Consider the following 14,436-nt stretch of genomic DNA (forward strand, 5'->3'; position numbering starts at 1 on the left):
TCCTGTGTTCCCACTGGGACATCGATACTCCTGGGCTATCGATCCCCAGCTCGCTGCTCATTGCTGCGTTCTACTCCTTTTCTCGCTTTCCGCCTGGTCACACCATTCGCGCGTGATCGATGTTTATTCGCTTATCGATACCGACGGTGCGGCGTTGCCACCTGCTCGTTGCGATATATCCACCTTGGGCCGATATTACCATTTAACGTGTACCCATCGATCGCACATTCATCTAATGCCAATCGATCGCCTATCGAGGCGCCCCCTTCCCTGGCTCGTGGGGATTTTGCAATTTTTCATGGGTAAGTTCCTTTTACATTTCTTCTACTCCTTCTCATCTTATCCTTCTCTCTCCTTTCGTCCTCTCTCGCCCTTCACTCGTTCTCTATCGGCTGCATCGGACTCCATATTGGCAGCTCTCGAGAGCTGGTGCGGAGAGGACTTCGCATTCACTTTGCAACCGGGACAGCAGGTAAGTAATTGACGTTCATTTCTTCTTCCTGTACTAAGACCGTTTGACTTACAGGTTGCTGGAGTGGCTCATGCATGCCCCGTTCTTCTTCCAGCCACCCCCAATCAAACTCTTGGCCCCGCACCCCTTTTCTTGTTGCTTTGGAAAACCCTTGTGTTGTTTTTGTGATTTTTTTTTCTTATTTATTTATTGTGCGAAAACCCGGATGCCCGCGACTCCGAGCCTCACCCGGTACCTCCTCCCGCCTTCGCAGACCAGGACGCACCGCCTGCCGCCCTTCCGCCGTGCCGTCGCGACCGCGGGTGCTTCCTCGATACCCACCGGCCACTCGCTCCTGGCGACCTCGCGCCAACCGCCTTCCTCCGGGGCCGAAACTTGCCGCATGAACTGCGGCCGCGGGCGCGTCGATCCGGGGTCCGAGACTTGACGCTGCAACGTCGGTCTTTGGATGGCCGGTGGGACGGGCCACACCCACGGTCCCTTCTCCAGCGACTCCGCCTCCCCCGTCGCTGCCGTCGTCGCCGATGTTGGCGGGCCCGTGCTTGGTGTCGGCGGGACCCACGCATCCTGTCGGCTCCTCGTCCGGGGGTCCCGAGGGTTCAACTTGGGTGCCCCCTCCTCCCATATCCTGGGCACCTCCTTCGTAGGTCCTGTCGCGGGCCCCTCGGGCCACGTCCACGTCACCGTCTGCTGCCGCCACCGCATGCCCTCGGCCTCGAACGCCCGGGTGCTGTGGCTCACGTGCGCGGCCGGCACCTCCGTCCGCACCACCGACGGCTCCTCCGCCCTTGCCTGGTGGATGTCCTCCTCCTGCGGTTGCGGCATCGGCTGCGCGGTCGACTCCTCGCTCTGCGTCTGCTCCTCCGGTCGTCGTGGCTCCGTGTATCGCGGCGTGGGTGGCCGGGCCAGCCTCCACGGCGGCGTGGCCAACGGTGCTCCATCGTCGCCGTCTCGAGCGCCGTCCGTGAGCCACTCCCCCTCGTAGCGGGGAGTGGGTGGCACCTCGGGTAACCACCGCGGAGGGGATGGCGCGCGTGGTTCGTCCTCGTCCTCGTCCCTCGGACTGGGATCCTCGGCCGCGTATCTAGGGGTGAGTGGTACCTCCCACGCGTCCTCCACCGGTGCCTCCCACAGCCGTCGCTCTTCCTCCTCCGCCTCTCGCAAGCGGGCATGCCACCGCGCCGCCGCCGCCTCGTGGTCCTGCCGCAGCCGCGCCTGCCGTCTCGCCTCCTCCTCCGTCGACCGTTGCTGCTCCTCGACCGATGGCTCCCGGTCTCGGAACCGCTTCTGAGACTCCTCGGTGGCCCGACAGACCGCCTCCGCGTGGCTCCTCGGGAGCTCCTCTCCTCCGACGTCCGTCGTCCCGCGCGGTATCCGACCGCCCGCCGCCGCCTTCCGGAGTCGCCATTTTCTTTCCTCGACGGCGGGATTGCCGATCACCTCCACGTCGCTGTCGGAGCTCACCACGGGTTCCGGTGCGGAGTCCTCGTCTCGGGTCCGCTCCAGGGCCCGCCGCGGAGCTCGGGTAGGCCGGGTCTCCGACCATCCTTGCCCCGGGCGAGGTTCCTGGAGGGCCGCCATCCTCCTGCGTGCTTCGGCTCTAGTGACGCGTGTGCTCATGATGGTGTTCTGAATTTTAGTGCTCGACCGTCGCCAGGCTCCCCATACATGAAACCTCGGTTGCGCGCCTTCCTTTTGCCCGATACCGTTATGTCCTTTCTTTGGGGCGCTCGCTCTCTTACGGTACAGCTCTCTTTGCTGTACCGTCTTCCCCCTTTCTTCGTAAACCACATGTTGTATTCCCTCAGATCACCGTGGCACTCTGGATGCTGCGGTGCGTTGTACCTCCCGGTTCCGTAATTAACTTGATCACCTTTGGTGAGTATTCTTGGAAGTTGTCCTTGGGCCTATACCTTGCTTCGGGGCGTTCCTGGTTGGTATCCTTGGTGTCCTTGGGTTATTATTGGGGTATCCTTGAGGTGTCTTTCGAGTCCTATTGGGGTATCCTTAGGTATCCTTGGGGTATCGTTGGGCTATCCCTAGGGTATCCTTCGGGTGTCCTTTGGGTATCCTTTGGGCACACTTAGGGCATCCTTCGGGTGTCCTTTGGGTATCCTTCGGGTATATTTTGGGCACACTTAGGGTATCCTTCGGGTGTCCTTTGGGTATCCTTCGGGTATATTTTGGGCACACTTAGGGTATCCTTCGGGTGTCCTTTGGGTATCCTTTGGGCACACTTAGGGCATCCTTCGGGTGTCCTTTGGGTATCCTTCGGGTTTAGTTTGGGCACACTTAGGGTATCCTTCGGGTGTCCTCTGGGTATCCTTTAGAGGTGTTGTTGGGGTGTCCTTCGGGCATATTTCGGGCACACTTAGGGTATCCTTCGGGTGTCCTTTGGGTACGTGATATGCTTTCGCTACTATTTTGTCGACCTTGTCCGTTTCCTTCCCGCTTGGCCTAAACCCGGATGACTCTGGCAACTGCCCGACGCTGAATCCTGATGCCTTGCGGTTGGATCCCTACATGTTACCCGTATCCTTGTGCCGTTTTGTAAGTGTCCCTCCCGCCTGGCGTGATCGCGGATGACTCTGGCAACTGCCCGAGGCTGAATCCTGCTGCCTTGCGGTAGGATCCCTACATGTTACCCGTATCCTTGTGCCGTTTTGTATGTGTCCCTCCCGCCTGGCGTGATCGCGGATGACTCTGGCAACTGCCCGACGCTGAATCCTGCTGTCTTGCGGGTGGGATCACCATCCATCCTTATCCACGTCCTTGTGACCTATCCTTGTAATTGTCCTTTCTGCGTGGCGTGTGGATGACTCTCGCTTAGGCCTGACGCATAATCCTGTGGCCTCGCAGACTGGATCAAAGTGAATTCCTTATCCATGTCCTTGCGACCTATCCTTATGGTTGATCTTTCTGCGTGGCTTGTGGATGACTCTCGCTTAGGCCTGACGCATAATCCTGTAGCTTTGCAGTCTGGATCAACGTGAAATCCTTATCCATGTCCTTGTGCTACGCTGATTGTCCTTTCCGTGTGGCGTATTGATGACTCTCGCTTCGGCCTGACGCCTAATCCTGTCGCCTCGTACCTGACGTTTCTGCTGTCTGCTCGTTTTGTTGTTGCTTGAGCTCGCCAACGTGAACTGTCCTTTCTTTCTTCGACTGTGTGTGGCGAATTTTGCAGATCACTGGAGAGACGAAATCTACCACCTGGTAAGGGCCATCGTACCTCGGGGCTAGTTTTGCAGCGAATCCTTCAGCCGCTTTGGACAGGTGATGTTCCTTGGCCCACACTATGTCGCCCACCGCTGGTGACCATTGTCTCCTTCTCAGATTGTAGTGTCTGGCTTGGTCCTGGGACGCCTTTTCCATATTTCGCCGCACGATCTCGAATACCTCTCTTAGTTTGTTGGCATTTTCCTCAGGGGTCTCCGTAGCTCGTCCAGTTCCTAGGGTTTCCTTATCGTATAGGCTGCTGGGTAGACGTGGTTCCCTTCCCTGGGTAAGAAACGCCGGTGTATGGCCGGTGGATTCCGATGTGCTCGTGTTCACTGCTAGCATAATCTCCGGCCACTTCTCGTCCCAGTTTCTCTGGTCCTGCCCTGCGAACTGCGCAATCATGGTCTTGACCGTTCTGTTTGCTCGTTCGGTCGGATTCTCTTGTGGTGTGTATGGTGCGGTGAATTGTTGACTGATACCCATCTCAGCCAGGAAATTTTTAAATATGCGGCTTGCAAACTGTACTCCATTGTCCGTTATGACCACCTTCGGGACCCCGTACCTTGCGATTATGCGCTCCCTAAACGCCTTCTTGAGCGACTCTGCTGTCGCACTGCGTAGGGGCACCAGTTCCGTCTATTTCGAAAACCTGTCAATCATGACCAGCAACATTTGGTTCCCGTGCTTAGATCTTGGTAGGGGTCCCACGAAGTCTGCACATACCGTGGCCCATGGTTCCTCCGGCACTTGGGTCACCATCTTCCCGGCCGCCTGCATCTGATTGGGCTTAAACCGCATGCAAATCTCGCATTTTCGTACGTGGGCTCGGGCGTCTCTATGCATGCCTGGCCAGTAGTATCGGGCTGCCAACCGTGCGATTGTCCTTCGGCTTCCTACGTGTCCCGCGGACGGTGCGTCGTGGTTTTCCCTCAACACTGTTTCTCGTAGTGACTTCGGGACGCACATCTTCCATGACGCGACGTCTTCACTGCCTGCTCGGTGAGGTATGTTTCTGTACAGTGTCTCACCATCCATAACATAGTCCGGGTACTTCTGCGGTTGGGTCCTTATCTTTTCGCCCATGTCCTTGATCCAGCTGCACTCTCCTGAGGTTATTGTTGCCGATGCCTCTTTTACTCCTCGTAGCGTCTCTGGTAGTGGTTGTCTTGATAATGCGTCGGCCACCACGTTTAGCTGGCCCTTTCTGTACGCTATCTCAAAGTCGTACTGCTGTAGCTCCAGGGCCCATCTGGCGATCCTTCCTGAAGGGCTTTCGATGCTGTTGAGCCACTTCAGGGCCATGTGGTCGGTTACTACCTTAAAGTGGTAACCTTCCAGATATGGCCTGAGCTTCCGGATCGCCCAGACGATCGCCAAGCACTCCTTCTCCGTTGTCGAGTAGTTCTTTTCCGCGCCGTTCAGTGTTCGGCTCGAGTAGGAGATTACTCTTTCGCCCTTTTCGGTGTCCTGGGTCAGTATCGCTCCGATGCCGTAGTCGCTGGCGTCTGTTTGCAGGATGAAAGTTCTACTGAAGTCCGGGCATGCTAGCACTGGATCTGCCACGAGTCTTGCCTTAACCTCCTCAAACGCCATCTGGTGCTCTGGTGTCCACTCCCACTTACTGCCTTTGCGCAGCAGGTCGTTCAGGGGTTTGACGATTCTGGAAAAATCTGGTACAAACCGGCGGTACCACGACGCTACTCCTAGGTATTGCCGGAGCTCTTTGACAGTCGATGGCGGTTCTAGTTCGGCGATGGCGACTACTTTTTCTGGATCTGTTCCTATTCCCTCGCTAGTCACTCGATGTCCCAGATACAGCAGCTCCTTTTTGAAGAATTGGCATTTTTCTGGATTCAGCCTCAGATTTGCCTCCTTTAGACGCCGGAACACTTCCCTCAGGTTTCTTTTGTGTTCTTCTAGCGTGCGACCGATCACTATTATGTCATCCTGGTACGCGAATGCGTGAGGTGACATCTCGGGGCCAATTACTTGGTCCAAGACTCGCTGAAACGTTGCCGACGCCGAGTGAAGTCCGAACGGCATTACCCTCCACTGAAACAGACCTTTGCCTGGTACCGTAAATGCTGTATATTGCCTGCTACTTTCTTCCAGTGGGATCTGCCAGTATCCATCCTTCAGGTCCAAACTGCTGATGTACCGCGCTTCCCTTAGTTGATCTAGGATGTAGTTTATGCGGGGCATTGGGTAGGCATCCTTCACTGACTTCGCGTTGATCTGCCTGAAGTCGACACACAGTCTCCACTTGCCTGTCTTCTTTTTCACCATCACGATGGGGGAGCTGTATGGGCTCTTTGAATGCTCTATGAACCCCATTTGGAGAAGCTCGTCCACCTTTGCGTTGATTTCCCCTTGAATTTTTGGGTTCTTTGGGTAGTATCTCTGCTTGATTGGCTTGTCGTCCTTCATTTTGATCTAGTGTTCTGCCATATTCGATGTTCCCGACATTGTGCTGAAGTCTGCCAGCTCTGTTTCAAGGAACGCTGTAGTATCGTCCAACTCGTTTACTTGTTGAACGACTGCTACTGATAGCTTCTCCTCGAGCCATCCATTGTGTCGGTTCCTGGCTGGTATTATTATTTCGTGTCCAGCACACCTTATCTCGGTTCCGACTTGTTTCAGGAAGTTCCATCCCAACACTAATGGATCCACTACCCCGGGTAAAATCAACAGGCTCATGGTCACTTGTTTGTTGCCGAATTTGATCTCCACCTCGAGCTGCGCATTGATTCCGCCGCACCTTCCATCTGCCAACCTAACTTGCCGTCTCGTCCTGGTAATCTTTCCTAGAGCAGCAATATTGTCCGCCAATTCTTCGCTAACGAAGCTTGCCGTTGCTCCGGTGTCGATCGTGGCTTTGTAGCTTTTCCCACCAATCATCACAGCTGCGGACAACTGCTGCTCCTCCTCGATTAGCTCGCCCGTTAGTTTGGAGAGGTGGCATTGTGCGATCCCCGCTCGCCTCTCTGCGGCTGAGATCGCTGGCCATTTCCCGATCGTTGGCAGCAATCGACGCTCCTAACACCCACCTTGCCGCATATCCAGCAAAACAGCAGCCGCTGGTTACGACATCCTCTAGCCCAGTGTCCGTTCCCACCGCATTTCCGACAGGCCTCCTGCGGGTCTGTGATATGGGTGGCATCTTGTGGCCTCTGTGTGTTGCTTGGCGGCCTCCACAAGGTATTGTTTGGTTGTCTCTGTTGCTGTGGGGGTGGTGTCCCATGACCTCCGCGTGGTGCGTCTGTTGCCTGCTGTCGTCTGGCTTGGTGTGGTGGTGACCATTGGTCGTTTCCTCGTATGTCCTGGTTATCTGTCTCCTCGCATCTTCTGCATGTCACCTGTGTTGGTGACGCCGACTTGGTCCTTGAGAACTTGTTCTCCTGTGCGAAAACTTCTCGTTCCTTTTCGAGTTCTTCGTACTCGTCTGCTAATATCATCAGCGTGTCCAGGTCCGACACTTTGTATGCCCTTAGGAAGATCCTTAGACTAGGGGTGCAGTTTTCCTTGATGATCCTTAGGGTCTCTTTAGCGGAGTAATTAAGTGGCCTCACCATCGTCTGCATGTCGATCATGTAGTCCTTGAACGACTCGCTGAAGCCCTGCTTCCTTTGCCGGACCTGGTCCGCCAGCCTGGTGAAGAAATCTCTTGGCAGGAAATATGTGTGGAAACTTTCAATGAATTCTGCCCAAGTTCTCCACTGCTTATTGTTGGCGATGAACCATTTCAAAGCCCTTCCTTTTAGCAACTCTGGCATCGCTCGAGGGATCATATCGAGCTCCAAACCGTACGTGTTGGCGGACCATTCTAATTGCTCCAGGAACTCGAATGGTTTTTTCCGCCCCGTCGAACCTGAACGACCATTCACGGACCTGTTTAGCGACCTTTGCATAGTCCGACTGGCTTGGTCTCGGGGTTAGCGCTGCTGCTTTCTTTTCTTGGCTTGATTCTCTCCTGTGGGCCTCTTTTTGCATGTTGTCAATGCTCAGGCTTGCCACCAAGTTGTCCCCTTCAGCGTTCGTTAGCGTAATGCTTGGGCCGGCTCTGTCGTAGTATGTTGCCTCCAGCTCGGCCCAGATGTCGACGAGTTGTGGATCATTCTCTGTTTCGGAGTAGTATTCCGATAGTGCCTTCCTCATGTCGTCTAGCCTGCCCTCCAGGGCGACATTGAGCCTCTGTGCGACATGGGCGAAGTCTTCCTTCTTGAGGCGGTAAATCCACTTCTTTCCCATTTTTACTGTGCTGTTCTCACTGTTGGAATAATCACGTTGGGCGCCAGATGTAACGAACTGATTTTGTATGTCTGCTCGCTACGAGATTCGTGCGGCTAGCTCAGAAGATTGTGTGTTCGTCCCACCAAATTTATATGACGTGACTGCCCCGTAGATCAGTGAGAAAACAAAAGGTTCAAATGGCAACAGTTGGATTTATTCTCGTGGTATTGGTACAGCGGGTGTGTGTGGCTATGCTGGCTCCTGTATCTCCTTGCTCTGGCTCCGCCGGCTGCTGGTGCTCCTCCTTCTGGCTTGTCGACGCGTTGACTCGGCTTCCGCTTGGCTCCTGGGTCTCGGGACGCTCGTAGTGGCCGCCTCTGCTCACTCGCCGACGCGCTGCCTCGGGGTCGCTTGTTGCGCCTTAGACTCGCAGACAGTTCGGCCTTGTGGGCTTAGGGAAGCGTCACCGTTCTCAGACTAGGGTGAACAAGCCTTGCTCTCCAGGCCGACGCCTTTCGAGGCAATACCTGTCCCTTGCTCTGTCCCGGACGGTCCCGCTAGGTTCTTGCTCAGATCGCGCTGACAGTCCAGGCTGTCGCCAGGAGGCTGCCTAGCAGTTCACTTCGCTTTACGCCTAGCGCAGACGAACGTTCCACCCGGCTTCACCCTAATGCTTATCGTCCGTGACGCGCCTGCGCTCCCCAATGAGCTCCGCGCGGCGATGGTAACGTGGCTGCCGGAAATGTCTGCTGGCGTCGCTGCCGATGTCTTCTGCGTTGTCTCCTGACCAGTAGCTTGTCGTTCTGGCACTCGGGGAGTTGGGCGGTTGCTGTTCAGGAACTTCGCCGGTAATCGCAGGGCTCTCCAGGCGCTCGCCTCTTGAAACCGCAAATCGATCTACCGCTCGTCCGTCACGCCAGGTCCTGCTTGGTCGGGCAAGGTACGCTGGGTCTACGACAACTTTCCTCAACGAACTGACGGTTCCTCGTCGTAGGACTCTTCCGCTTGTCTCTGACGGACCCGCCGGGCGACTCGCCAGGGTGTGGTCGCGACAAAGTTGGAAAACGAACGCCTTGACTTAGCCGTGTGATGCCTTCCGGAACTCAGCCACTTGTGTCTCAATTCGGAGATTCCTGATGTCCCAATCCCGAACGTCTCGACGTGGCGATCTTGCTCCTTGTGTGCTTCCCACGGCGCTGCTTCCGACGACTCGCTTGGTTGTAGCTCCCTCGTAGATTACTTGCTTGACTGATTGTTCACTTGGTACTTTTGACTGATCTTGAAGGTTTGACTCCTCGTGATCGACTGATCCAGCTGCCAGCGCTCTGCGGCCTTATATAGGGCTTCCGGGAACCGTTATTCCCCTTTTGCGCACGGCACGCTGGATCTCTCCACTCCGGGTCCAAAGTCCGTGCCTCCTGGTTGACCCACTTGTCCTTCACGTACCGCTTCCAATCGATGCTCCGCCCACTGCTGCCGTCCTGCTGATATCCATGATGTTTGTGGCACGCCTGTGTGCCACTCCACTGCCGAGATGTGGAGTCCAAAGTTCACGGGGGAGTCCAAAGTCCGGTGAAGTTCCGTTATCCGCTTTTGCACACGGCACTCTTGCTCTGCCCGCGAAGTCTCCATTCTCTCTCGATCTCCATCCTTGGTCTCCAATCTCTCTCGCTCTCCTTCGTTGGTCTCCAAACTCTCTCGCTCTCCTTCGTTGGTCTCCAAACTCTCTCGCTCTCCTTCGCTGGTCTCCAAACTCTCTCGCTCTCCTTCGCTGGTCTCCAAACTCTCTCGATCTCCACCCTTGGTCTCCAAACTCTCTCGTTCTCCTCGCCGCGCCGTTACTACGCGAATTCGCCGCGTATCTGGTAAGCGGCCGGCCATCTGCTGCTGCTTCTATTTGTGGGGAGTTATTCAACTCCTCACATTCCCCCCTTACTTCGGGAAACATTTAAGACTGGTTCCTACTCTCCGGCGTTTCCTTGCTTATCCTAGCCTTTGAGTCCTTGTGATTCCCGCGGCGCTCCCTCGTTGCTCCCTCGATGCTCCCTCGAAGCTCTTAACTCCCTTGAGTTTCTACAGCGGGGGTCATCCTCCTCGTAGCAACTTTAAATCTCCCGCGCCGATATTTCCTGTGTTCCCACTGGGACATCGATACTCCTGGGCTATCGATCCCCAGCTCGCTGCTCATTGCTGCGTTCTACTCCTTTTCTCGCTTTCCGCCTGGTCACACCATTCGCGCGTGATCGATGTTTATTCGCTTATCGATACCGACGGTGCGGCGTTGCCACCTGCTCGTTGCGATATATCCACCTTGGGCCGATATTACCATTTAACGTGTACCCATCGATCGCACATTCATCTAATGCCAATCGATCGCCTATCGAGGCGCCCCCTTCCCTGGCTCGTGGGGATTTTGCAATTTTTCATGGGTAAGTTCCTTTTACATTTCTTCTACTCCTTCTCATCTTATCCTTCTCTCTCCTTTCGTCCTCTCTCGCCCTTCACTCGTTCTCTATCGGCTGCATCGGACTCCATATTGGCAGCTCTCGAGAGCTGGTGCGGAGAGGACTTCGCATTCACTTTGCAACCGGGACAGCAGGTAAGTAATTGACGTTCATTTCTTCTTCCTGTACTAAGACCGTTTGACTTACAGGTTGCTGGAGTGGCTCATGCATGCCCCGTTCTTCTTCCAGCCACCCCCAATCAAACTCTTGGCCCCGCACCCCTTTTCTTGTTGCTTTGGAAAACCCTTGTGTTGTTTTTGTGATTTTTTTTTCTTATTTATTTATTGTGCGAAAACCCGGATGCCCGCGACTCCGAGCCTCACCCGGTACCTCCTCCCGCCTTCGCAGACCAGGACACACCGCCTGCCGCCCTTCCGCCGTGCCGTCGCGACCGCGGGTGCTTCCTCGATACCCACCGGCCACTCGCTCCTGGCGACCTCGCGCCAACCGCCTTCCTCCGGGGCCGAAACTTGCCGCATGAACTGCGGCCGCGGGCGCGTCGATCCGGGGTCCGAGACTTGACGCTGCAACGTCGGTCTTTGGGTGGCCGGTGGGACGGGCCACACCCACGGTCCCTTCTCCAGCGACTCCGCCTCCCCCGTCGCTGCCGTCGTCGCCGATGTTGGCGGGCCCGTGCTTGGTGTCGGCGGGACCCACGCATCCTGTCGGCTCCTCGTCCGGGGGTCCCGAGGGTTCAACTTGGGTGCCCCCTCCTCCCATATCCTGGGCACCTCCTTCGTAGGTCCTGTCGCGGGCCCCTCGGGCCACGTCCACGTCACCGTCTGCTGCCGCCACCGCATGCCCTCGGCCTCGAACGCCCGGGTGCTGTGGCTCACGTGCGCGGCCGGCACCTCCGTCCGCACCACCGACGGCTCCTCCGCCCTTGCCTGGTGGATGTCCTCCTCCTGCGGTTGCGGCATCGGCTGCGCGGTCGACTCCTCGCTCTGCGTCTGCTCCTCCGGTCGTCGTGGCTCCGTGTATCGCGGCGTGGGTGGCCGGGCCAGCCTCCACGGCGGCGTGGCCAACGGTGCTCCATCGTCGCCGTCTCGAGCGCCGTCCGTGAGCCACTCCCCCTCGTAGCGGGGAGTGGGTGGCACCTCGGGTAACCACCGCGGAGGGGATGGCGCGCGTGGTTCGTCCTCGTCCTCGTCCCTCGGACTGGGATCCTCGGCCGCGTATCTAGGGGTGAGTGGTACCTCCCACGCGTCCTCCACCGGTGCCTCCCACAGCCGTCGCTCTTCCTCCTCCGCCTCTCGCAAGCGGGCATGCCACCGCGCCGCCGCCGCCTCGTGGTCCTGCCGCAGCCGCGCCTGCCGTCTCGCCTCCTCCTCCGTCGACCGTTGCTGCTCCTCGACCGATGGCTCCCGGTCTCGGAACCGCTTCTGAGACTCCTCGGTGGCCCGACAGACCGCCTCCGCGTGGCTCCTCGGGAGCTCCTCTCCTCCGACGTCCGTCGTCCCGCGCGGTATCCGACCGCCCGCCGCCGCCTTCCGGAGTCGCCATTTTCTTTCCTCGACGGCGGGATTGCCGATCACCTCCACGTCGCTGTCGGAGCTCACCACGGGTTCCGGTGCGGAGTCCTCGTCTCGGGTCCGCTCCAGGGCCCGCCGCGGAGCTCGGGTAGGCCGGGTCTCCGACCATCCTTGCCCCGGGCGAGGTTCCTGGAGGGCCGCCATCCTCCTGCGTGCTTCGGCTCTAGTGACGCGTGTGCTCATGATGGTGTTCTGAATTTTAGTGCTCGACCGTCGCCAGGCTCCCCATACATGAAACCTCGGTTGCGCGCCTTCCTTTTGCCCGATACCGTTATGTCCTTTCTTTGGGGCGCTCGCTCTCTTACGGTACAGCTCTCTTTGCTGTACCGTCTTCCCCCTTTCTTCGTAAACCACATGTTGTATTCCCTCAGATCACCGTGGCACTCTGGATGCTGCGGTGCGTTGTACCTCCCGGTTCCGTAATTAACTTGATCACCTTTGGTGAGTATTCTTGGAAGTTGTCCTTGGGCCTATACCTTGCTTCGGGGCGTTCCTGGTTGGTATCCTTGGTGTCCTTGGGTTATTATTGGGGTATCCTTGAGGTGTCTTTCGAGTCCTATTGGGGTATCCTTAGGTATCCTTGGGGTATCGTTGGGCTATCCCTAGGGTATCCTTCGGGCGTCCTTTGGGTATCCTTTGGGCACACTTAGGGCATCCTTCGGGTGTCCTTTGGGTATCCTTCGGGTATATTTTGGGCACACTTAGGGTATCCTTCGGGTGTCCTTTGGGTATCCTTCGGCTATATTTTGGGCACACTTAGGGTATCCTTCGGGTGTCCTTTGGGTATCCTTTGGGCACACTTAGGGCATCCTTCGGGTGTCCTTTGGGTATCCTTCGGGTTTAGTTTGGGCACACTTAGGGTATCCTTCGGGTGTCCTCTGGGTATCCTTTAGAGGTGTTGTTGGGGTGTCCTTCGGGCATATTTCGGGCACACTTAGGGTATCCTTCGGGTGTCCTTTGGGTACGTGATATGCTTTCGCTACTATTTTGTCGACCTTGTCCGTTTCCTTCCCGCTTGGCCTAAACCCGGATGACTCTGGCAACTGCCCGACGCTGAATCCTGATGCCTTGCGGTTGGATCCCTACATGTTACCCGTATCCATGTGCCGTTTTGTAAGTGTCCCTCCCGCCTGGCGTGATCGCGGATGACTCTGGCAACTGCCCGAGGCTGAATCCTGCTGCCTTGCGGTAGGATCCCTACATGTTACCCGTATCCTTGTGCCGTTTTGTATGTGTCCCTCCCGCCTGGCGTGATCGCGGATGACTCTGGCAACTGCCCGACGCTGAATCCTGCTGTCTTGCGGGTGGGATCACCATCCATCCTTATCCACGTCCTTGTGACCTATCCTTGTAATTGTCCTTTCTGCGTGGCGTGTGGATGACTCTCGCTTAGGCCTGACGCATAATCCTGTGGCCTCGCAGACTGGATCAAAGTGAATTCCTTATCCATGTCCTTGCGACCTATCCTTATGGTTGATCTTTCTGCGTGGCTTGTGGATGACTCTCGCTTAGGCCTGACGCATAATCCTGTAGCTTTGCAGTCTGGATCAACGTGAAATCCTTATCCATGTCCTTGTGCTACGCTGATTGTCCTTTCCGTGTGGCGTATTGATGACTCTCGCTTCGGCCTGACGCCTAATCCTGTCGCCTCGTACCTGACGTTTCTGCTGTTTTGTTGTTGCTTGAGCTCGCCAACGTGAACTGTCCTTTCTTTCTTCGACTGTGTGTGGCGAATTTTGCAGATCACTGGAGAGACGAAATCTACCACCTGGTAAGGGCCATCGTACCTCGGGGCTAGTTTTGCAGCGAATCCTTCAGCCGCTTTGGACAGGTGATGTTCCTTGGCCCACACTATGTCGCCCACCGCTGGTGACCATTGTCTCCTTCTCAGATTGTAGTGTCTGGCTTGGTCCTGGGACGCCTTTTCCATATTTCGCCGCACGATCTCGAATACCTCTCTTAGTTTGTTGGCATTTTCCTCAGGGGTCTCCGTAGCTCGTCCAGTTCCTAGGGTTTCCTTATCGTATAGGCTGCTGGGTAGACGTGGTTCCCTTCCCTGGGTAAGAAACGCCGGTGTATGGCCGGTGGATTCCGATGTGCTCGTGTTCACTGCTAGCATAATCTCCGGCCACTTCTCGTCCCAGTTTCTCTGGTCCTGCCCTGCGAACTGCGCAATCATGGTCTTGACCGTTCTGTTTGCTCGTTCGGTCGGATTCTCTTGTGTTGTGTATGGTGCGGTGAATTGTTGACTGATACCCATCTCAGCCAGGAAATTTTTAAATATGCGGCTTGCAAACTGTACTCCATTGTCCGTTATGACCACCTTCGGGACCCCGTACCTTGCGATTATGCGCTCCCTAAACGCTTTCTTGAGCGACTCTGCTGTCGCACTGCGTAGGGGCACCAGTTCCGTCTATTTCGAAAACCTGTCAATCATGACCAGCAACATTTGGTTCCCGTGCTTAGATCTTGGTAG

General features: G+C 56.4%; 1 protein-coding gene across 1 annotated transcript; it reads right to left on the reverse strand.

The window, feature by feature from the left end:
• Positions 1 to 658: 658 nt before the first annotated feature.
• Positions 659 to 12,104, reverse strand: LOC119562536 (proteoglycan 4-like). The gene is made up of 3 exons (XM_037875732.1): positions 11,964 to 12,104; positions 10,789 to 11,594; positions 659 to 1,556 (listed from the first exon to the last, which is right to left on the reverse strand). Exons 1-3 carry the CDS (start codon positions 12,102 to 12,104, stop codon positions 659 to 661), a joined length of 1,845 nt encoding a protein of 614 aa, XP_037731660.1.
• Positions 12,105 to 14,436: the final 2,332 nt, after the last annotated feature.

The sequence above is a fragment of the Drosophila subpulchrella genome, unplaced genomic scaffold, assembly GCF_014743375.2.
Source record: "Drosophila subpulchrella strain 33 F10 #4 breed RU33 unplaced genomic scaffold, RU_Dsub_v1.1 Primary Assembly Seq55, whole genome shotgun sequence".
Lineage (NCBI taxonomy): Eukaryota > Metazoa > Arthropoda > Insecta > Diptera > Drosophilidae > Drosophila > Drosophila subpulchrella.